This window comes from Artibeus jamaicensis, unplaced genomic scaffold (assembly GCF_021234435.1).
Source record: "Artibeus jamaicensis isolate MK-2021 breed Jamaican fruit bat unplaced genomic scaffold, CSHL_Jam_final scaffold_461, whole genome shotgun sequence".
NCBI classification, from domain to species: Eukaryota; Metazoa; Chordata; class Mammalia; order Chiroptera; family Phyllostomidae; genus Artibeus; species Artibeus jamaicensis.
In genome coordinates this window covers 9889763-9914161 of record NW_026522045.1, presented here as the reverse complement: position 1 = coordinate 9914161, position 24399 = coordinate 9889763, and the positions used below count along the sequence as shown (strand labels likewise).

Sequence of the window (24399 nt, the reverse complement as noted above, 5' to 3'; positions counted from 1 at the left end):
ACAAAGCAACAAACAACAAATTTGGAGAGGTTGTGGGGAAAAGGGTTCCTTAGTTCATTGTTGGTGGGATTGCAGACTGTTACAACCGTTATGGGAAACAGTATGGAATTTTCTCAGAAAAATAAAAATTGACCTGCCTTTTGACCCAGCAATTCCATTGCTGGGATTATATCCTAAGAATCCTAAAACATCAATTTCAAAGAACCTATGTACAACAATGTTCATAGCAGCACAATTTACAATAGCCAATAGTTGCAAGCAACCTAGGTGCCCATCAGTAAATGAATGGATCAAAAAATTGTGCTACCTATACACAATGGAATTCTATGCTGCAGAGAGAAAGAAGGAGCTACTACCTTTTGCAACAACATGGATGGAACTGGAAAGCATTATGCTGAGTGAAATAGGCCAGGTGCTGAAAGACAAACACCATATGATCTCACCTTTAACAGGAAGCTAAACAACAAAACAAACAAGCAAGCAGAAAAAAAAAACAAAGACACTGAAATAGAGAACAAGGGGACAGTGACCAGAGGGGAGAGGGAAGGGAAGTTAAGGGGAAAAAGGGGGAGGGATTTGGAGGAACAAATAGGAAGGACACAGGGACAAGAACTAAGGGGGTTGGAAATGGGAGGGAGGTGGGGAGCAAGGGGTGGGGCAGGCTGGGGTGGGAGAAATAGACAAAAAAACTGTACTTGAAAAATAACTAAATAAAATTAATAAAAAAAAAGAAAACAAAACACATTGCCTTGAAAGGACTGACAATTTATAGAATAGTTCTCAGAAGTACTATGGAAGCCAGAAGCCTGTGGAAAGACATCTTTAATGTGCTGAGAGAAAACTTTCAACCTACATTTTTACCCAGTGGAATTACCTTTCAAGAACAAGGTGAAAATACAGATGTTTTTTAGACAAAGAAAAACTGAGAAAGTATGCTCCTGTGGTCCTCAGGATAAAAAAATCAAAGCTTTTCAATAGTATCCTCTCATTTATATCAAAGGTAATAAGAATGAAATGGAAGGTCTAAAATCCCAAAAGGAATGAAGAGGGGGGAAATTTGTGGGTGAATTTAAATAAATGCTAACTATAAAAACACACCTATAGAAATAATCGCAGGGTTTAAAAATATAGAATTAAAAGAAAACACAGTGATAATACAACATAAATCAAAAGATGAGCAAAGTTAAAGCATTCTAAGGTCCCTGTAATTGTTTACAACTTTGATAAGATATGCATACAACTTAGGATTCTAATTTCCAAGAAAACCCTTAAAAGAAGATAAGTGAGGTACTAATTCTAAACTAGAGGAGGGGGATAACACTCAACAAATCCAAAGATGACAAAAGAGAGAGGCAGAGAGAGACAGAACTAATATGTGGATTGTAATGAACAAACTGAACTAACAAGAAAAATAGAGATAGACTCATGGAGAGCAGGATGATTGCTCTAGAGGGTGGCGGATAGGGGGTGGAAGGATGGAACAAATAAGGAAAAAGAACTCATGGATGGTCTACAGTGTTTCGACTGCAGGGGGCAGGGATTCGAGGAAGTGGAAGTGGGTATAAGGGGGGATAAATAGTAATGAAAAAACACAACAAAACAGATTTACAGAAGAAAGGAAGGACAAATAGAAGACACATATCAGTAATTACATTAAGTGTAAACAAGTGTAAAATGGTACAGCATGAGGATATAATCAGACAAATTTGGAATGTAGTACATTATAAAAGACAGGCATGGACTCCTCAAAAAGTGAATGCCATTCTAACAAAGAGATGACTTTGTTTACAACAGCTTGAGGACCTCTGTGCACTGTATACCTAGCAAAAAAATAATTAATGAAATTTTGATAAAAACAAGATTTAAGTCTCTGACTACTGCCCTAAGAACCTATAGCAAATGATGAAACACTTATTCAAATGCAATTTATGAAATCTCAGCATTAACAGCAAGAATATATGGCACCTTAATCACAACCCACTCCTTTCCTCTCCTCATGTCTGACTCAACTTGACAAAAGTTCCATATTTCTATAAAAGGACCAGAGTCAGACCAAAACAGGGATCACAAGGTTAGTCCCAACAACTGAGAAACTGACACAAATTTCACTTTCCTATTCCAGAGAACTTGCATGTTATTGATTATTTGTATGATTATTGTTTCATTATTTTAATCTATTATTTTATTACTATTTTAAAATTTCTCTTCTTTCTGTTTAGTTTTCCTCATTTTGTTTGTTTAATTGCATTGTTTGACTGGTTTTCCTGTTCTCTCTTTTATAGTGTATTTTTAATTTTCCTTTTTACACCACTTTTGTTCCAATAGCACATTACTCTAAGTCGTGTACTTCCTAGTCTTCTTATTCAGATCATACAGATTCTGTCATATGATTGTTGTTGCAGCATTATGGTAAATAACTGTTGTTCCATAAAATTGTAAATACTATACAGCACCCCATCTGTGATCTTAGCCGATTTCACTGACTTCCAGAACTTTATTACTGTTGTGGTTAACTATTCTCTCACACCCTATGCCTATTTTCTATCCTTTACTCTCACTATGTCTCATAATCTGACCTCCTAAAAGTTCACTGCTTTCTGGATTCAACTCACAATCCTTCCCCCCCTCTATCAAGAGTTTTATCTCTTTTCTACCCTTTATAAAAGTTACTAGTTACGTTAAATATCATGGTTAACACTATACTTATCCAAAGTGTCTCCTATCTCTATTCTATAGGTTGGTACTTTAAATCCCATAAAATACAATTCTGCTGTCTTAAACCATTTTGCCTTCCCCCTCCAACTGATCACATAAAACAGAAGGTGGGAGATGTGAACACCATTATATTTGCTGGAATGGAGAAGCCACAACAAAGGAACCACCAACAGATAATAAAGGAAGATGGTGAAGGAGTGTGTGGAAGCCACACTAACCTCCACCCAGGAACACTGTGGAATTACAACTAAACAGTGGGGAAAATACCCAAAACGAACAACTGAAAAATAGCAAGAGAGATGCCTCAAAACCTTGGACACACAGAAGAACCAGCTTCAACACATTCTGTTTGTACGTGCAAAACAGCATACAAGACAAAGTGGGCAGAGTGAACCTCAGTCAATAAGCTGGAGGGAAAAACCTACCAAAGAAAGACCCAACAAAAACCAAAACTTAAATACATCCAGAGAGCCAACTTAAACGATAGCCCAAGATCAGCAAGTTAAGGGGATCAAGGAGGCTGCATTACTGAACCTCACAGGTCTCCTACCATAGAAGTTCATACCACAAACCCAGGGAGTCAAAATAGATCAATTAAGAAGCACAGGCTAACAAGAAGAGTCTCACAAACAACAGGAAGACAAAGAAATAAACCCCAAATGAAAGGAAAAGAAGAATTCTTAGAAAAAATGCTAAATGATATAGAGGCAAGCCAACTAACACATTGAGTTCAAAGCAATAGTTATCAGGAAGCTCAATGAGCTCACAGAGCATTACGAGAAACTACAGGGAAACTATGATGAATTCTCTGCAAACTGTATCAACGTGAAACAGAAAATAGAAACTAAAACAATGGCCAAGAGGAAATGAAGAATACAATTTCTAACTTGAAGAACACACTAGAAGGAATCAAAAAGAGGCTAGATGAAGAAGAGGATTGAATCAGCAAGTTGAAGGACAAGGTAAAAAAGAACACCCAAAAAGAGCAAGAAAAGGGAAAAAATACTAGGAAAGAATGAAGAGGTGTTAAGGGAACAGCAGGACAACATGAAACATAATAATATCAATATAATATGGATACCACAAAGTGAAGAAGGAGAGCAAGGGATAGGAAACCTGTTTGACAAAGTAATGATGGAAGACTTCCTTAAATTGATGAGAGAAAAAGTCACACAAATCCAGGAAACACAGAGTCCCAATCAAAAGGAAGGCAGAGAAGCCCACTTCAAGACACATCATAATTAAAATGGCAAAATTTCAAGACAAAGAGAGAATATTAAAGGCAGCAAGGGAGAAAAAGGATATAACATACAAGGGAGCCTTAATAAGGTTAGCAGCTAACTTCTCAATGGAAATGCTCTGAGCCAGAAGAGAATTCCTTCATTGCAAGGACTATTCTATTCCAAGTAATGAAAAACAAAGGCCTGCAATGAAGACTACTCTATCCTGCAAGGCTCTCAATTACAAAGGAAGGCCAAATAAGAAGTTTCACAGACAAAAGAAGCCTCAAAGAATACATACACCTCAACCCAACCTTCTCTGTAAGACATGCTAAAGGGAATGATTTAAGAAAAGGAAAAAAAGAGTGAGAGAGGGAGGAACACAAGTATAAAGAAAGTCAAATAGCAATAAATAAGTACCTATCAATAATAACTTAAAATGTAAATGGATTAAATACTTCAATCAAAAGACACAGAATAGAGGAATGGAAAAGAAAACATCACCTACACATACGCTGCCCACAAAAGACCCACCTCAGAACAAAAGACCTACACAGACTGAAAGAGAAGGGCTAGAAAAAAAGATTCCAAGCAAATAGACAGGGAAAAAAAGCCAGGGTGGCAATACTAATATCAGCAAAACAGACTTAAAAACAAGGGCTATAAAAAGAGATTCAGAAAGTCACTTTATAATACTCAAGGGAACAATTTATCAAGAAGACAAAAACACTGTAAATATACAGGTACCCCACACATAGGAGCACCCAAATACATAAAGACAATCTTGGAGGACTTCAAGAAGGATATTGAATCCAATACAATTATAGTTGAGGATTTTAACACCCCACTGTCAAAAATGGGTAGATTTTCCAAACAAAATATCAACAAAGATGCTGTGCCACTGAACAATGTCCTGGTTGAAATGGACTTAACTGATATAGATAGAGAGAGCCTTTCATCCCAAAGAAACAAAATACGCATTCTTTTCAAATGCACAAGGAAGATTCTCAAAGACAGACCACATAATAGGACACAAAACAAGCCTCAACAAATTCAAGAAAATTGAAATCATATCAAGAATTTACTCTGACCACAAGAGACTGAAACTAGAAACAAAAAACACTCAAACTCATGGAGATTGAATAACATGCTATTAAACAATGAATGGGTCAAGAATGAGATTAGGGAAGAAATCAAAAAGTTTCTGGAAACAAGTGAAAATTAACTTACCACAGTCCAAAACTTATGGGTCATGGTGAAGGCAGACGTGAGAGGGAAGTTCATAGCAATACAGGCCTACCTAAAAAAGATAGAAATATTTCAAATAAACAACCTAACCATTCACCTACAAGAACTTCCGGGACAACAACAAAGACAGGCCAGAGCAAGTAGAAGAAAGGGAATAACCAAGATCAGAGCAGAATTAAATGACAGAAACTACAAGCAAAATCCTAAGGATCAATAAATGCAGGAGGTGGCTCTTTGAAAAGGTGAACAAAATCGACAAGCCTTTAAGTAGGCTCATCAAGAAAAAAAAGGAGAGGACCCAAATATACACAATCAGAAATGAAAGAGGAGAGATTACAGCTGATACCACAGAAATACAAAGGATTGTAAAAAATTACTATGAAGAATTTATGCCAAGAAATTTGAAAACGTAGGTGAAATGGACAAATTTTTATAAAAATATATTTTTTCAAAATTGAATGAAAAAGAAGCAGAAAGCCTGAACAGACCAATAACAGATGATGAAATTGATGCAGTAATTTAAAAAACTCCCAACACACAAAAGCCCTGGAACAGGCATTTACACAGGAGGATTCTACAAAGTATTTAAGGTAGAACTAACCCCTATCCTTCACAGATTATTCCAAAAAATCCAAGAAGTTGGAAGACTCCCAAACTTTTTTTTATGAAGCCAGCATCATCCTAATCCCAAAACCAGATAAAGATACAACAAAGAAAGAAAACTTCAGGTCAATATTGCTGGTGAACATAGACACTAAAATCCTCAACAAAATACTGGCAAACTGCTTCCAGGAATACGTTATGGAGATCATACACCGTGATCAAGTGGGACTCAAGGATGCAAGGTTGGTACAGTATTTGCAAATCAAGAAATGTAATATATCACATAAACAAAAGGAAAGATAAAAACCACATGATCAGACCAGTAGATTTGGAAAAGCATTTGATAAGGTACAGTACCCATTTATGATAAAAACACTCAGAAAAATGGAAATAGAGGGAGCATTCCCCAACCTAATTAAGGCTGTATTTGAGAGACCTACAGCCAACATCATACTCAATGGGCAAAAATGAAAAGCTGTCCCACTAAGATCAGGAACAAGACAAGGATGCCCACTCTCACCACTTCTATTCAACATAGTATCAGAAGATGTAGTCATAGCAATTAGACAAGAAGAAGAAAAGGCATCTAAATTGGAAAGAAAGAAGTAAAATTCTCATTGTTTGCAGATGACTGATACTGTACATTGAAAACCCTTCAGACTCCATCAAAACACTAATTGATCTAATAAGTGAATTTGGTAGAATGGTGGGATACAAAGTCAATATCCAGAAATCAAAGGCATTTTTGTATACTGATAATGAAATATCAGAAACAGAAATCAGAAAAAAATCCCATTTGATATAGCAACAAGAAAAATAAATTACCTAAGAATAAACCTAACCAGGGAGGTAAAAGACTTGTACTCAGAAAACTATACAGCACTTAAGAAAGAAATTAAGGAGGACACAAACAAATGGAAGTATGTACTGTGTTCATGGATTGGAAGAATTAATATCATTGAAATGTGCACACTACCCAAAGCAATTTATAGATTCAATGCAATTCCTATTAAAGTACCAAGGAAATATTTCACAGCTATAGAACAAACATTTCAGAAATTTATATGGAACCATAAATGACCCCAAATAGCTGCAGCAATTTTAAGAAAGAAGAACAGAGTAGGAGAGATTACAATACCTGATATCAAACTGCATTATAAGGCCACTGTAATCAAAAGAGCCTGGTACTGGCATAATAACAGACATGTAGACCACTGGAGCAGAACAGAAAACCCAGAAATAAATCCAAGTCTCTACAGTCAATTAATATTTGTTAAGGGGGAAAAAGTATAAAATGGAGTAAAAACAGCCCCTTCAACAAATGATGTTGGAAGACCTGGACAGCTACATGTAAAAAAAATAAATAAAACTTGATCACCAATTTACACCATAAACAAAAATAAATTCAAGGTAGATAAAATACTTAAGTATAATTTGTGACACCATAAAGGTCCTAGAGGGAAACATAGGCAGGAAAATCTCAGATATTTCATGCAGCAACATTTTTACTGATATGTCCCCTAGAGCAAGGGACATAAGGGAAAGAATAAACACACGGGACCTCATCAAATTAAAAAGCTTCTTCATGGCTATAGAAAATAGCATTAAAATAAAAAGAGAACTAACTTTATGGAAAAACACATTTGCCAGTGATACCTCGGTCAAGGGTTTATATATTTTGATCTCCGAAATATATAAACAACTCACACAACTCCACTCCAGGGCGACAAACAACCCAATTAAAAAATGGGCAAGAGATCTGAACAGACACTTAATTCCAATGCCATTATATTTTGAGGCAGGGAAATTAGAGAGGTAATTAGATAATGAAAGAAAGTGTCTCCTGAGTAGGGTTAGTGCCCTTTCAAGAAGAGGACAAAGAGCTACCTAGCCCTTTATCTGCCATGTGAGGATACAAGGAGAAGTCAGCCATATGCAACCTGAAAAGGACTCTCACCAGAACCCAGTCATGGTGGCAGTCTAATATAGTAATTTAAACCTACAGAATGATAAGAAAAAAATCTCTGTTATTTAGAAGCCATCCAATTTGGGGAACTTCGTTATAACAGCACAAGCTAAGACAATGACCATAGGAAGGCTGAGGCAGATATATGAAAAACAGACAAAATATGCTGTAAAATAAAAAATATTACCAGAGATAAAGGACATTTTATAATGATAAAATGTTCAAAATTCCAGGAAGCCGTAAGTATAAATGTAGATACACCTAACAACAGAGTGCTAAAATTCATGAAATAAAAACTGACTGAAGTGAGAAATAAACAAATCAACAAACATTGAAGTCAACTTTAATACCCCACTTTCACTAATGGGTATAAGAACTAGGGAAACTATCAGTAAGGAATTAGAGGACTTGAACAATATAAACTAACTAGGCCCAAAGAACATTTATTCAACATTCTATCTAACAAGAGCACAATATACATTCTACTCAAGAATGCATATAATATTCTCCAAGATAGGTCATACGCTAGGCCATAAAATAAACCTTAATAAACTTAAAGGTAATAAAACCATAAAATGTGTACATTCCTAACACAATGGAATTAAATTAGAAATCAATAACAAAGAAATTTGGGATATTCACATGCAGGAAATAAACAATTAACTCCTAATTTTGGGTCAAAGGAGAAATCACAAGGTATACAAGAAATTCTATAAGATAAATGAAAATAAAACCACAAGGCACCAAATGTAGGATACATTTAAAGCAGTAGTTACAGGGAAGTATATAGTAGTAAATTACTGTATTAAAAAGACATCAAATCAATAAACTAAACTTCCACTTCTAGACATTAGAAAAGAAATCAAACTAACAAAAGATTTGAATGAAAATTAATGAAATCCAGAATAGAAAAATACAAAAATCAAAAAAGATGGGTTTTTTTTTTTAAACATCAAATTGTGAGAGACATACTGATCAGTTGCCTCTCACCCCAACCTGTGGACCTTGGCCTTCAACTCAGGCATGTGCCTTGACTGGGAATCAAACTGGTGACCTTTCCGGGTTTGCAGGCTAGTGTTCAATCCACTGAACCACACTAGCCAGGGCCAACAGGGGTTCTTGAAAAAAGATCATCAAAATTAACAAACTACCAAGAGAAACACTAAAGTTATTGAGTTTTGATTAAAAAAACTTTTTGATTTGAAAACTCAAATTATTAAACTCAGGAATGAAAGAGACTTTACGACCAACTTAAGAACAGCAGTGAACTTCCTTAGCCTCATTGCCGGGGGTGGGGGGGGGATCCTTAACTAGCATCACAATTAATGGTTAAAGACTAACTCCTTTCCCTACAAAAATAGAAACAAGACAAGGATTTCTACTCTCACTTCTTTCCAACGTCATCCTTGAGTTTTAACCAGGGCATTTTAACAAAAAAAAAATGAGCCATCCATATTAAAAAAGAAGTAAAACTACCTCTATTCACATATGACATAATCTTGTATACAGAAATTCCTATTACAGCTAGCTAATAAATAAGTCCACAACATTACAAAGGTACAAAATTGATAAAAAAAATCCAGTGTATTTCTATATACTAGCATGAAATTAAGTAAAAGTCAATTTACAATGGCATCAAGAATAAAATACTTGGGGATGAACTTAACTAAAGAAATGTAAATTTACACTCAAACTATAAAACATTGTTGCCAGAATTCAGATAAGACCTAAATAAATGGAAACTATCCCATGTTCAAGGATCAGAAGGCTCAATATTATTAATATAAAAATAATACTCAATTTTTCTGCAGATTCAAGGCAACCTTATGAAATTCAACTGAATTTATTTGCAGAAATAGACAGCTGACTCTAACGTTCACATTGAACATATATGGAATTGCAAGGTGCTTCCAAATTCAAAACACAAAACTAACTGCAGAATGGCCAATTTAAAAAAAATTTAGCCTTGGCTGATGTGGCTCAGTGGACTGAGTGCTGGCCTGTGAACCAAAGGCTCACCAGTTCGATTCCTACTCAGGGCACATGCCTGGGTTACAGGCCATGTCTCTGGTGGAGGGCACGTGAGAGGCAACCACACATTGGTGTTTCTCTCCCTCTCTTTCTCCATCCCTTCCCCTCTTTCTAAAAATAATAAATTCTTTTTTAAAAAATTCAAAACAATCTTGAAAAAGAACAAAGCAGGAGGACTCACATTTCCCAATTCAAAACTTACTATAAATCTACAATAATTAAACCAGTGCCTAGACACATACACCAATAGAATAAAATGGAAAGTCCAGAAATAAACCCATGTGTCTATGGCAAATTTATGTTTGATAATGGTGTCAAGAACAATCACTGAAGGGAAAGAATAGATTTTTCAAAGACAGTGCTGGGACAACTAGATATATACATGCAGATGAGTGAAAATAAACCTCTTCTTCACACCATTCATAAAAATTAACTCAAACTGGATCACCAAATAAATACAAGGGCTAGAACTATAATACTCTTAAAATGAGACACAGGAATAAATTTTCTTCTGGGGTTAGTCAAAGCCTTATAAAAAAATACACCAAGAGAACAGTGATAAGCAAAAACAATAGCTATATATTTTTAATTTCCTGATTTTTTCTTTAAAATTCTCATCAAAATTTTAAAATTTTGTGCTTTAAAGGGCATTATCAAAAAAAATAAAAAGACAATCCATAAAATGGGAAAAATGTTTGTAAATCATGGATATAAGGGACTTACATAAAAATATAAAAATCTTCTATAACATTAACTTACTGGCAAATAACCCAATTTAAAAATAAGCAAAGGGACTTCCGCCAAGATGGAGGCATAGGTGGATGTGCCGTGCCTTCTCACACAACCAAGTTTAGAGACAACTAAATATTAGCAACAGAAAACACAACCAGAACACGGAAAATTGAACTTTTCGGAAGTCCGTTAACAACAAATTCTTCAGCCTGACCGGTAAGGGGCGAAACCAGCGGCTGGTGAGGGATTGCACAGGAAAACTCGGTCAGACGGACTCAGGCACGGAATCCAGACCTGCGGAATCCAGGCGCAGGGTTGGACCTAGTGAGCGACCGAGAGAGCCACCAGGCGAGCAACCGCGAAGGAGACAGCGGGGAAGCAGTGCTGCGTGTTGACTGTGGTTGCCCATTTGTGCGTGAGCGGACAGGCGAGGGAGTGGGCGGTTCCATGGCAAGCGGCAGTAGAGGGCGCCGCCATTTCCCCGCTCTCACCACACCCCCACATACAGCGTCACAACCCAGCGATCTGGGAGTCCAAGGCACCGCTTCTCACACTTAAAGGGCCAGAAAAGACCAAAAATGTCGCAAGTTCTCAAAGCACCAGAGCCCATAGATCTAAGCGATGAAGAAATAGCAAAACTCTCAGACGCACAGTTTAAAACACTGGTGATCAGGATCCTCACAGAACTGGTTGATTATAGCCACAAATTAGACAAATATATGAAGGCGAAACTAATTGAAATGAATGGAATTGCACAGGACACCAATAGCAATGAAAAGGAAACTGGGACTCAAATCAATGGAGTGAACCAGAAGAAAGCAAATAATGGCCAAACAGAAAACAGTCAGGAAGCAAGAATTCGAAGAAATGAGGAGAGTCTTAGGAACCTCCAGGACATCTTTAAACGCTCCAACATCCGAATTATAGGGGTACCAAAAGGGGGAAAGGCACAGCCACCAGTGGGGAACTTATTTGAACAAATAATAAAGGAGAATTTCCCCAATCTGGCAAAGGAAATAGACTTCCAGGAAATCCAGGAAGCTCAGAGAGTCCCAAAGAAGTTGGACCCAAGAAGGAACACACCAAGGCACATCATAATTACATTAGCCAAAATTAAAATGAAGGAGAGAACCCTAGAAGCAGCAAGAGCTAAGGGGACAGTCACCTACAAAGGAGTCCCCATCAGACTGTCAGCAGATTTCTCAAAAGAGACCTTACAGGCAAGAAGGGGCTGGAAAGAGGTATTCCAAGTCATGAAATCCAAAGACCTACAACCAAGATTGCTCTATCCAGCAAAACTTTCATTTAGAATGGAAGGACAGATAAGGTGCTTCTTAGATAAGATCAAATCCAAGGAGTTCATCATCACCAAGCCCTTATTATATGAAATGTTACAGGGACTTATCTAAGAAAAAGAAGTTAAAGAAACATGAACAGTGAAAGGACAACAAACTCACAGTTATTAACAACCACACCTAAAAGAAAAGCAAACTAAAAGGACAGCTAGATCAGGAGTGGAAACATAGAAATGAAGATCTCAAAGAGGGTTAGCAACAGGGGGAGTGGGAGGAGGAGAAGGGGGGAGAAGGTACAGAAAATAAGTAGCATAGACAGTAGATAGAAAATAGATGGGGGGGGCAAGAATAGCATGGGAAATATAGAATCTAAAGGACTTGAGACACATGGACATAAACTAAAGGGGGGGTAATGGGGGGGATGGGGTTAGGGTGGAGGGGAATGAAGGGGGGAATAGAACAACTGTTACAGCATAATCAATAAAAAATAAAAATAAATAAAAATAAATAAAATAAAAATAAAAATAAGCAAAGGATCTGAATATATACTTCTCCAAAAAAGATAGTCAAATGCCCATTAAGCACATAAAAGATGTTCAACGTCTTTAACCATCAGGGAAATGCAGATTAAAAGCACAAGAGATACCACTTCACGCACAGTAGAATAGCTACAATGCAAAAGACAGACAATAGTAAGTGTTAGTAAGGATTCCAAAGAAATTGGAACCTCATATGTAAACTGCCAATGGGGGTGCAAAATGGTGCAAATGCTTTAGGAAACTTATAATTTCTGAAGAAAATCTATAACCCAGCAAAACCACACAGGTATAATTCTCTCTGATCATATTTCTCTTCTTCTACTCACTCTGGGCTTTCTTTGTTGTTCCTCCAATTCTTGTTATTGCAGGGTTAGGTTGTTTATTTGAAATGTTTCTTTTTTAATGTAGGCCTGTATTGCTATGAACGTCACCATCCGGACTGCCTTCACTGTGTCCCATAGGTTTTGGGCTGTTTTGTTTTCATTTTCATTTGTTTCCAGAAACTTTTTGGCTTCTTCCTGATCTTGTTAATCCACTCATCGTTTAATAACATGTTATTCAGTCTCTATGGATTTGACTGTTATTGACTTTTTTGCTTTGGGTTGGTTTCTAGTTTCAATTCATTGTGATTCAAGAAAATGTTTGACATGAATTCAATTTTCTTGAAATTGTTGAAGCTGGTTTTGTGTCCTATCATGTGGTCTATCTTTGAAAAGTTCCATGTGCATTAGAAAAAAAATGTACATTTTGCTTCTTTGGTACGAAAAGGTCCATATATACCAATTAATTCCATTTGATCTAGGGTGTCATTCATGGCCGCAATATCTTTGGTGATGGGGTGTCAAAATCCCCTAGTATAGACAGAAAACTGTACTTGAAAAATAATTAAATAAAAAAATTTTTTTTCAAGTAAATAAAATCTTTTTAAAAATCCCCTAGTATAAGTGTTCTACTGTCTATATCTTTCTTGAAGTCCTCTAAGATTTTCCTTATATATTTGGCAGCTCCTATATTGGGAGCATATGTTTACAATACTTATGTCATTTTGATGAATTCTTCCCTTCAGTATTATGAAGTGACTATCTCTCCTTTTATGGCCTTTGTTTTCGAATCTGTTTTTTCTGATATCAGTATTGCTACAGGAGCTTTTTTATAATTAAAGATTTTATGTATTTATTTTTAGAGAGAGGGGAAGGGAGGGAGAAAGGGAGAGAAACATCAGTGCGTGGTTGCCTCTTCAGTGCCCTGCTACTGAGGATCTGACCCGCGATCAAGTCATGTGCCCTGAAAGAGAATCAAAAAAGGGAGACTTTGGTTGCCAGGCTGGCACTCAATCCACTGAGCCACACCAGCCAGGGCTACGCTGGCTTTTTTTACCTGTCTATTTTCTTGGAATAATTTTTTTCAAACCTTCACTTTCAGTGTGTGTAGGTACTTTGTTCTGAGATGAGTCTCTTGTAGGCAGCATATGTGTGGGTCATGTTTTCTTATCCATTCTGGTACCTTATATCTTTATAAATGTGGATATTTGATCCATTTATATTTAAGGTTATTATTGATAGATACTTATTCATGCTTCCCCCTTTGTACCTGTGTTCCTCTTTCTTTCACTCTTTTTCTTCATCTTCTTAAAGCACTTCTGTTAGCATTTTGTGGGTGTTTATTCTTTTAAGCTTCTTTTGCCTGGGAAACTTTAATTACCCTTCCATTTTAAATGAGAGCATTGCTGGGTAAAGTAGTCTTGGTTGCAGGCCTTTGTTTTTCATCACTTGGAATATTTCTTACCATTACCTTCTGGCTTGTAGTGTCTTTGTTGAGAAATCAACTGGTAGCTTTATTGGAGCTCCCTTGTATGTTACTTCCTATTTCTCCCTTGCTGCCTTTAATATTCTTTCTTTGTATTTGAATTTTGCCATTTAAAATTATTTATTTATGGAGAAGGGCAGGAAGGGAGAAAGAGGGGGAGAGAAACATCAATGAGTGGTTGCCTCTCAAGCATCCCAAACTGGGGAGCTGAGCCACAACCCAGGCATGTGCCCTGACTGGGGATCAAACTGGCAACCCTTTAGTTGGCATTCTAGCACTCATTCCACTAAGCCACACCAGACATTGCAAATTTTGTCATTTTAATTATGATGTGTCTTGGACTGGGCAACTTTGGGTTCATGTTCATTGGGAATCTCTGTGCTTCCTGGACTTGTGTGTTTTTTTTTTCTCTCATCAAGGTAGGGAAGTTTTCTGTAACTATTTTTTTCAAATTGGTTTTCTCTCTCTTGCTCCTCTTCTTCTCCTTCTGGTATCCTTATTATATGGATACTAGTACATTTCATGTTGTCCTGCATCTCCCTTACTCCTCTTCATTCTTTTTGAGTCTTTTTTGCTCAAAAAGCAATTGTGTTGCTCTTTCTGGAAATTTTTTTCTACCTTGTCCTCCAACTCGCTGATTTGATCCTATGCTTCATCTAACCTGCTTTTATTTCCTTCTGCTGTGTTCTTCATTTCAGAAATTGCATTCTTCAATTCCTCCTGTCTCTTACTGAAATTTTCTATGTCCTTTTTCATGCTGGTGTAATTCCAAGTAAGTTCCTTGAAGCTTCCCTGGAGTTCTTTGAAGTTCTCACTGAGGTCCTTGAGCATCCTTATAACCATTATTTTGAACTCGATGTCTGATAATTTGCTTGCCTCAGTTTCATTTAGCAGTCTCCTAGGGATTCCTTTTTTCCTTTCAATTGGGTGTTGTTTCTTTGTCACCCCATTTTAAATGACTCTTCTTGTTTTCTTCTGCTTGTTAGATTTATCTTCTTTGACTGCCTGTCTTCATGATGTGATCTTCTGTGGTAGGAGACCTGTAGAACTCAGTGGTGCAATCTCCTTGATCACTGCACTTGATGTTCTTATGTTGCCCTCTAGGCTTTTTATGTGGTTGTAATTTGATTTTGGTTTTTGTTGGTTTGTTTTTTTTAGTGAGTTCTTCCCTCTGGCTGACTGAGTGAGACTCACTCTGCCCTCCATGTCTTAGTTACTGTTTTACAGGTGCTACCAGGAGAAAAATGAAACAGCCTAAGAAACAGATCCACACTTGGAAAGACATCCCCTGCCCACAATTACTATCAACAGCCAATGCATCAATATTAATAAAGGTATAGAGATTGACTATTATAAGAAAGGAACAATGAACATAAGATGATTAACTTAAAAAAAAGAGATTTTGTGAGCATAGAGGGAGGGGCAATAATAAGGGTAGGGAATAGAGACAAGACAAAGCAGGAAAGAAAATAAAATTTAGTTTGTAACAAAAAAGGGTGGAGGGAAAGTAGAATGGAGTGAGGATGAGCATGTAATATTAGGTTAAAATAGAAATTTAAAGAAAATGTATATATTTTTATGTAACTAGTAAGAGAAAAAACAGACAACCACTATCATCACAACAACTATATATATATATATATATATATATATATATATATATATATATATGCCCTAATTGCAGAAAAATCTCTACTGCGGAGATATCAACAACCAATGAGCTAAGATTTATATAAGTGGAATGGGAATAAGAGGGCACAAAGAAGGAAAGAAGAGTTTAACAGATGTCTAAAGGAAAGAGAAGTTATTTTGAGGGGAGAAAGGGAGGAAGAATACTAAGGGTGCAGGATAAAAACCCAGCTAAAAGAGAAAAAAATTAACATTTAAAATAAAAAGAGGAAAGGGCAGGAGGAAGGCAAAATGGAGTAGGAGAGGGGACAGTGAAATTGGAGATTTCAAATAGAAAGATAGTCACTATCTAGAAATAAGATTGAAGAACTATAACAACGACCACCTAATCCACTACCTATGAGCAAAGATTGATGAAGGTGGTGAGAGAACACAGATATTTTAAGAGCAGAAAAACTGTGAGATGACCAATGACAAGAGAAACAGTTTTGAGAGGCTGGAGAAAGGGAAGATATAGTAAGAGCGCAGAATGGAAACAAGTTGTAGCAAGAGAAAAAACAAAATTTAAAATGAAAATAAAAACAGAAAAGAAGAAGGTAAAATGGGCTAAAAGAAGGCAGAAGCAAAATATGACATTTGAAATAAACTATAATATAAAATCTAGTGACTTAATATGCACAAACATGAAGAACAAGAAATGAATATTAAAAAACTATGGAGGAGAGAAAATACCACAATTCATGAAGAAGACCAAGGTGGTTTTCATCTCAGTAGCATCTAATATTTACCACTTTTCTTTTTCTTTATGGATTTGCCTCTGGTGATGTCAGGTGGTGTCCCAATCTGACCTTAGGCAGTCTGTTAGAGACTACTAGGGATCTACTGTCTGTGGCCAAGTCCTTCATTTGTTAATCTAGTCACTCTGCATTCACCAGCCAGGCTTTTAAGCACCACAGGGCAGGGGAGAGTAATTCCTGAAGGTGGGGCTATTGCTTCCTCTCAGATAGGAGGTGGTCTGCCTGAGCAAGATGGCTCCTGCAGTATGGGGGATGACTCAGCACCAGGATCCTGGTGGCTGCTTTCTCAGTTCTCTCCCCAAAGCCACTGGCTCCAATCTGTCCTCCAGCGTCTCTAGTCCTCTCCACCCTCCTTTTTCCAGAGCCCAGAGTAAGTGGCTACAAATGAAAATGTATGTGTTGGCCCTTTCAAAAGCTCTCTGAGTCTTCAGCTGTCTGACCCTGGCAGAGAGAAACCCTGCTGCTTTTCACATCAGGATGTTATATGAGTACTTTTCAGGCACTAGTGCTATAGGCTGGGGAGCCCAACTTGGGGATTAGACCCCACACTTCTCAGTGGAATTACCCTGGGCACTGAAAATAGTTCTTACAACACTTCAGCTGCCACCCATGGAACCCAGCCAGCCTTCTTGCATCTCCTCCACTCTCCGTACTAGTCACATTGTGCTGAAGCTGTTTCATCTGTCTGTCCATGGTTATAAGGCTTCTGTCCCACTACTGTGAAGTTGTTCTGGATGATTTCTCCTTAATTTAGTTATAATTCCAGATTGGTCCTGAGAGGAGGTTAGTGTAACTTCCACTCACCCCTCCACCACCTTAAATCCTCTTCCTACACCTATTCATTCAACTATTATGTGGTAGAGAAGGAATTCAAAAGTAGGTTTGTTTGCTCCCTGGTTCTCCAGCATATTGATTTCAGATTCCCTGTAAGTAATTTCACAAGAGGATCATGCAGAGGAAGGAATCGAGGTCACCACCTGATTGCCACTCTACCTCAGAGTAGTTGCCCTTGCCATGAACTGCCACCAGCGCTGCTGCCACCCTCGCCCCATAAATTAGACAAGTGTTACTGTGCCTGGCTCTGTACAAATTAATATGGGATGTATGAATATTATTAAATACTTATCTCCCCAGATTTTATAAACTGAAAAGAGGAATTAGAGAAATAAGAAAATTAGTACTCATCAGACAGAATGATAAATTACTTAAGATGAATGTAAATAAAGTATTATGAGCATTCCAAAGAGAAAACATTGTTTAGAAAACTGGTAACTGTGGGGGTGACAGTAGTAAAAGGTAAAGAGGGCCAAATATATAGTGATGAAGGATGATTTGACTTTGGGTGGTGGACACACAACTCAAGATACAGATCACATGTCACAGAACTGTATACTTGAAATGTATATAATTTTATTAACCAATATCACCCCAATAAATTTACAAAATTAACTCTTAGTTACAAAAAGAAAAAGAAAAGTGGTAACACACACAAGATGTATTTTTCACATGTTACTCTAGGCATTTTTTCCCTAACAAAAATCCTCAAAGCTTTTAAATGGAACAAGGAATATTAAAAATATTTGAAGAAAATAAATATAGATAAGCATGTTCACGATGTAAATTTGAAAATAAACATAAGTAAGTGTCAAAGAATAGCAGAATTAGAAGCTTTCTAGTTTTGAGCTCTATATGATCTGATATTCTGCTAAAACATTGCTAACCATTCAGCCTCACCTCATTAAAACCTCCAATGATGATCAACTCATAAAGTAAGCCCATAGTAGTAAGGTTTAATGTACTTCTGCAGTAAGAGATTTAATGTGCTTAAAAGTCCCTTACAAACAAAATTCAACAAAGGGAACTGAAGCAAGTGAAAGATTAAAATTATCTTAGAATGAGATCAATCTAATAGGTCACTTAAAATTGTTTCTTGAAAGGTGTAATGTAAGCAGCAAAAGAAACATTAACTTTCCATACTCAAACTGAAAGCAGTTATTTTACGTTGGAGATAGGTAGAGATAAGCCATGTTTATAAATAGTTCTTACCACAATGATTATTATTCATTTTTAATACAGAACCTTGGTAAGAAAATCTGATGATATATATTATACATGTTCACCAATAAAATTAAACTTACATTCTCAGGTGATACTATCATAGCTAACATGCCACTAAGGGATTATATGCATGAGGTACATATACTAAAGATTTGGAGGTAAAAGGGTTTCAAAACAAAAATGATAACCAACATTTGTATAGCTCTTTACAGTTTACAAATGCTATGACATATATAGTTTGGGCCTTTTCAGTAATAATGCTGTGATATATGCAGATATACTTATCTATACTTTCAGATATAGAAATTAAGGTTTAGAAAGTTTAAATGACTTGTTTAGGATTACATAGTAGGGTAATACTTGAACACAGATTTTTGTCTTTTACCTTCAAATGCCATATTCCTTAAGCTACAGAAGCTAGAAGAAAGTACCCAAAACTTCCAACTAAAAATCAGTGGTCCAGAATGATGGAATGATAGACACAAGTAACACAATAAAATCACTGGATTGTTATAATTTATTTATGGATATTATAAAAATTTCCAACATCATTTTAAATGATTTATTTTCACATAAATGAGTTAACTGAAGGCTTTGCTGACAAAAGAAAATTGAAAAGATACACCTTGATCGTGCAACAATAAGATTTTTAAGGGCTGGCTATTGACAGTACTGCAGCCTTTCATTCTACTAGGCCTGTAGAGACAGATCCTGAGTTTCAACATCTTTCTTAGAATTGCAGTAAAGTAGTTCCATAAATTTGAAGAGATTAGCACAACTTGAACTTATCTGTAGTTATTTGTCTTAACTTGACATTGGAAAAGTACTAACATCACAGACAAAAGAAACAAAAAGACCTCAGTAGAGTGATAATAAGAATAAAAACTGCAGAATCATGCTGAGCATAAAATATGTGTGGAATGTCTCCTATGAAGCAGTCAAACCTGTGTTCTAAGTGCATTTGAGACTCAGTGAGTCCAACTCCAGGGCTCTATGCCAGTGTAAAAATGTATTAACATGCCCTAGGCCTCTCTGTTGCCTGCTGTCAGGAACGTAAAAAGAAAAAATAGTTTTTGCCCTTACACAGAATAGACCAACATTTCCTGCACACTTCTTACAGAATTACTTCCTGACCATCTCAGCAGTTGACATTCATAGTAAAAGCAGCTAATATGATCTTGATTTCCCAGGCAGAAAAGCAGAAAATCTTCCTACCATTTTGAGTAATGCAAGTGTTCCACATGGAAGCCTCTACGGTATTTTCTATCATAGGCAGAAGTCAGTCAGGAAAACCCTAGTTTAGTACAATCACACAGAGCAGGAGTGCTTTAGTTCTGGCTGTTTCACTTACAATCAACAGGGAAAAATTCCTTTTAATAATGTACTTGATTATAGGGTACTCATTACATAAAATCACATACCAAAGGTGAGAAATTGTATACCACCCAATATCACAGCCCCTCCCAAATCACAAGAAGTCCATTTCCATGAAATAGGCCAGTAATTGTCAAGTTAATATTTAGAAAACTTACAATTTCCTCTAATATTAAAGCTGACAGTATTTTTTTCAATATTTGCCATTCAAATGGAACAATGATTTCCAAAGCAGCTTTAATTTATATAGTACTCAAAATCTACTGTCACTTTATGTTCTTGTCACAACAAAAATCTGTTCTTTATTTTATCCCCTCTTAGAGAAAATGGTGGAAGTATAGGTGAGAAAGACATGATTTTACAAAGAGATCTGGGATGTTAAGATGAAAAGTCCTTTTTAAGCAGAAAGAGTCACAATATACCTCACATACACAGAGTTAATCAATGAGCTTTTGTTTTAATAAAAACAGGAACAACCTAGCAATTTGCTATTTAGCCAAGTTTGTTAATAGTGGTGTTGGACCCGATTTCTATAGTCAGCTCATTTCTAGTGAGTGAATACCAGAGTGCTGGATAATAACCATTACGAAGTATACATATGCTAGTAAAACAATTTTAGAAATCAAAGTCTATCTGGCTTATCATCTGCAAACATAATTCAATGCAACATTGAATTTGAAACAAAAAGAATGACATAAACACTTCATACCAGAAAATCATAAAATGAAATTCAAATGTTAAACATCTGGTAAAACGAGAGGGACACATAGGTGAGTAGACAAAATCAGAAAAGAATGTGCACTACCTTGACCTGTGGCTGGATTTTTTAAAATGGAATGTCTCTATATTCTTGAGGGAATACTGACCATAGTCCTAGTTATTAATCCTCTGCAATATGTAGGCACATCAAGAAATGGGCTGGATGCAACTCAAGTCCACGAACATTCATTGCATGCTTTACTATCTCAATGAGAAATGAGAAAAAAAAACAATGAGAAATGTGTGGGATGGGGTATTGAATTAGGTTGGCTAAAAAGTCGGTTATGTTTTTATACACAAAATAAAAGACATTTTTTATTTTTGCCAATAACTTTATTGATTTGGATATTCTGCATATGTTGGCTATCTCCTACGTATTGCCTTCTAGTGGGTAGAGGCCAAGGGTGTTGCTAAACATCTTCCAATGCACAAGAGAGCCACAGCAAAGAATTATTTGGCCAAAATGTCAATAGTACCAAGAAATTTCACAAACCACTTCTGACATGTTTGATGAGTCCCAGCACCTTCTCCATACACTGAAAATTTTTTTTTGCATTTCAGTTGCATTTTTACCTTTCTTGAAACAGTAAAGCATAATATGACAAAAATATTGCATATTTTTTCCATCTTCAATATTAAAATGGCTGCACAAAACATCACCAACTTTGATAAGTCTTTTTTAATGCACACTGATATAACATCTGTCACAACACAATCTAAAAAAATGGTTTCAAATGAAGTTAAAAACAACTTCTAGAGCCAACTTCTAAGCACTTCTAGAGCCACTGCATGGAAAAAAAAGGAATGGATTTTTTGACCAACCCAATACCTAAAACCAACATGATGTTTTTTATCATATGCAGGCTATCAGTGAATATAACATTTGCAGTATATCTCCATGAGTATAGTTGGCCTGACAAACATCCATATATTAATATAAGTTGTAATACCATCAAAGTCCTAAAGGAGAACATAGGCAAGAAAATCTCAGATATTTCATGCAGCAACATTTTTACTGACATTTCCCCTAGAGCAAGGGACATAAAGAAAAGAATAAACAAATGGGATCTCATCAAAATAAAAATCTTCTGCACAGCTAAACAAACAGTATTAAAATAAAAAAAAGAGAACCAACCTTATGGGAAAACATATTTGCAAATGATACCTCAGACAAGGGTTTAATCTCCAAAGTATACAAAGAACTTACATGACTCTAATTTAAGAAGACAAGCAACCCAATTAAAAAATGGGCAAAGGACTTGAACAGACACTTCTCCAAAAAGGGCATAGAGAGTATTCAGAGACAGGGGAAAAGATGCTCAATATCTCCAGCTATCAGAGAGATGCAAATTAAAACCATAATGAGATACCACTACTTTACACCAGTCAGAATGGCCATCATAAACAGAGCAACAAACAACAAGTGTTGCAAAGGTTTTAGAGAAAAGGGAACCCTAGTTCACTGTTTTTGGTATTGCAGACTGGTACGACCACTATGGAAAACAGTACAGAATTTTCTCAGAAAACTATAAATAGAACTGCCTTTTGATATAGCAATTCCACTGCTAGGATTATAATCTAAGAACCCTGAAACCCCATTCCAAAGGAATCTATGCACCCCAATGTTCATAGCAGAATAATCTACAGTAGCCAAGTGCTGGAAGCAACCTAGGTGCCCCTCAGAAAATGAATGGATCCAAAAACTACAGTACATTTACACAATGGAATTCTATGCAGGAGAAAGACAGAAGGAGCTCCTACCCTTTACCACAGCATGGATGGAACTGGAAAGCATTCTGCTAAGTGAAATAGGCAGGTGGTGAAAGACAAATACCACATGATCTAACAGGAATCTAAACAACAAAACAATCAAAAAAGCAAAATATAACCAAACACACTGAAATAGAGTACAGGCTGACAGTGTCCAGAGGGGACAGAGGACGGAACTTCAGGAGAAAAGCGGAAGGGTTTACAGGAGCAAATATAAAAAGCACATGAAAAAAAAACTAGAGGCATGTGGAAATGGGAAGGAGGCCTGGGTGGGTGGGCTGGGATGGGAGTAAAAGACAGAAAACTATTTGAACAACAAATTAAAAAAAAAAAAAAACCTGTGGCCCTGGCTGGTGTAGCTCAGTGGATTGAGCACAGGCCTGCGAACCAGACAGTCGCGGTTCAATTCCCGGTCAGGGCACATGCCAGGGTGGCAGGCTGGTTCCCTGCAGGCCAGTTCCCAGCAGGGGACCCACAAAAGGCAACCATACATTGATGTTTCTCTCCCTCTGTCCTTCCCTTCCCCTCTAAAGATAAATAAATAAATAAAATCTTAAAAAAAACAAAAAAAAAGTAAAAAAAAAAAACCCTGTGGTACATTTACACAATGGAATACTATGCAGCTGAAAGAAAGAAGCTCCTACCCTTCTCCCAACAGCATGGATGGAATGAGAGAGCATTATGCTAAGTGAAATAAGCTAGGTAGGAAAAGACAAACACCATATGATCTCACGTATAAGTGCAACCTAGTCAACAAAACAAATAAGAAAAATCAATCCAGAGACATTGAAATAAAGAAAAAAACTGACAGTGACCAAAGGGAAGGAGGGAAAGGGATAATGGGGGAAAGTAGAGGAAGGGTGTTCAAGGAACATATATAAAGAATACATGGACAGAGCCAAAGAGGGTAGGTTCGAAGATGAGAGGGTGGGGTGGGAGGGAGTGGTGGGGGAAAATGTAGACAACTATACTTGAACAACAATGAAAAAAAGAAGAGCTAAACACTAACATCTTGAAAATGAAAGACACATAACATTTTTAATTACTTTATTGTTCAATTACACTTGTCTGCATTTTCCCCCCACCGTATACAAACCCACCTCCCTTCCTTGCTTCCACCTTCCCTCTCAATTTTGTCCATGTGTCCTTATAGTAGTTCCTGAAAACCTTTCTCCTACTGTCCCTTCCCACTTCCCCTCTGGCTATTGTTAGATTGTTCTTAATTTCAATGTCTCTGGTTATATTTTGTTTGCTTTTTTCTTTTGTTGATTATGTTCCAGTTCAAGGTGAGGTATTTGTCCCTCAATGCCTGGCTTATTTCACTTAGCATAATGCTCTCCAGTTTCATCCATGTTGTTGCAAAGAGTAGGAGCTCTTTCTTTTTGCTGCATAGAATTCCATTGTGTAAATGCACCATAGTTTTTTGATCCATTCATTTACTGTTGGTCACTTAGGTTGCTTCCAGCACTTGACTACTGTAAATTTTGTTGCTATGAACATTGGAGTGCATAGGTTTTTTTGGATTGGTGCTTCAGGGTTCTTAGTGTATAATTCCAGCAGTGGAATTGCTGGGTCAAATTGCAGTTCCATTTTCAGTTTTCTGAAGAAATTCCATACTGTTTTCCACAGTGGCTGCATCAGTCTTCATTCCTACCAACAGTGTACTAGGGTTCCCTTTTCTCCACATACTCTCCAATACTTGTTTGTTGATTTGTTTATGATAGCCATTCTGACTAGTGTGAGGTAGTATCTTGTTATGGTTTTAATTTGCATCTCTCTGAGGGCTAGAAGACACATAACATTTAAAAATATTTGGTAAGTAAAATAGGTTAAGAACTCAGTGTTATTACTGCTACT

General features: G+C 36.6%; 1 protein-coding gene across 3 annotated transcripts in view; it reads right to left on the bottom strand.

Annotated features, from left to right (window-relative positions):
- COL4A5 (collagen type IV alpha 5 chain) overlaps positions 1-24399 on the bottom strand; it is a 293639-nt gene that overhangs the window by 202655 nt on the left and 66585 nt on the right. The window contains exon 2 of one of the 3 annotated variants that reach the window (XM_053657520.1): positions 5166-5235. The exons of the other annotated variants lie outside the window; for them this stretch is intronic. Coding sequence (XP_053513495.1) covers positions 5166-5219 — 54 coding nt within the window. The 5' untranslated portion in view covers positions 5220-5235. The remainder of the gene's footprint in view (positions 1-5165; positions 5236-24399) is intronic. 3 annotated transcript variants of the gene reach the window in all.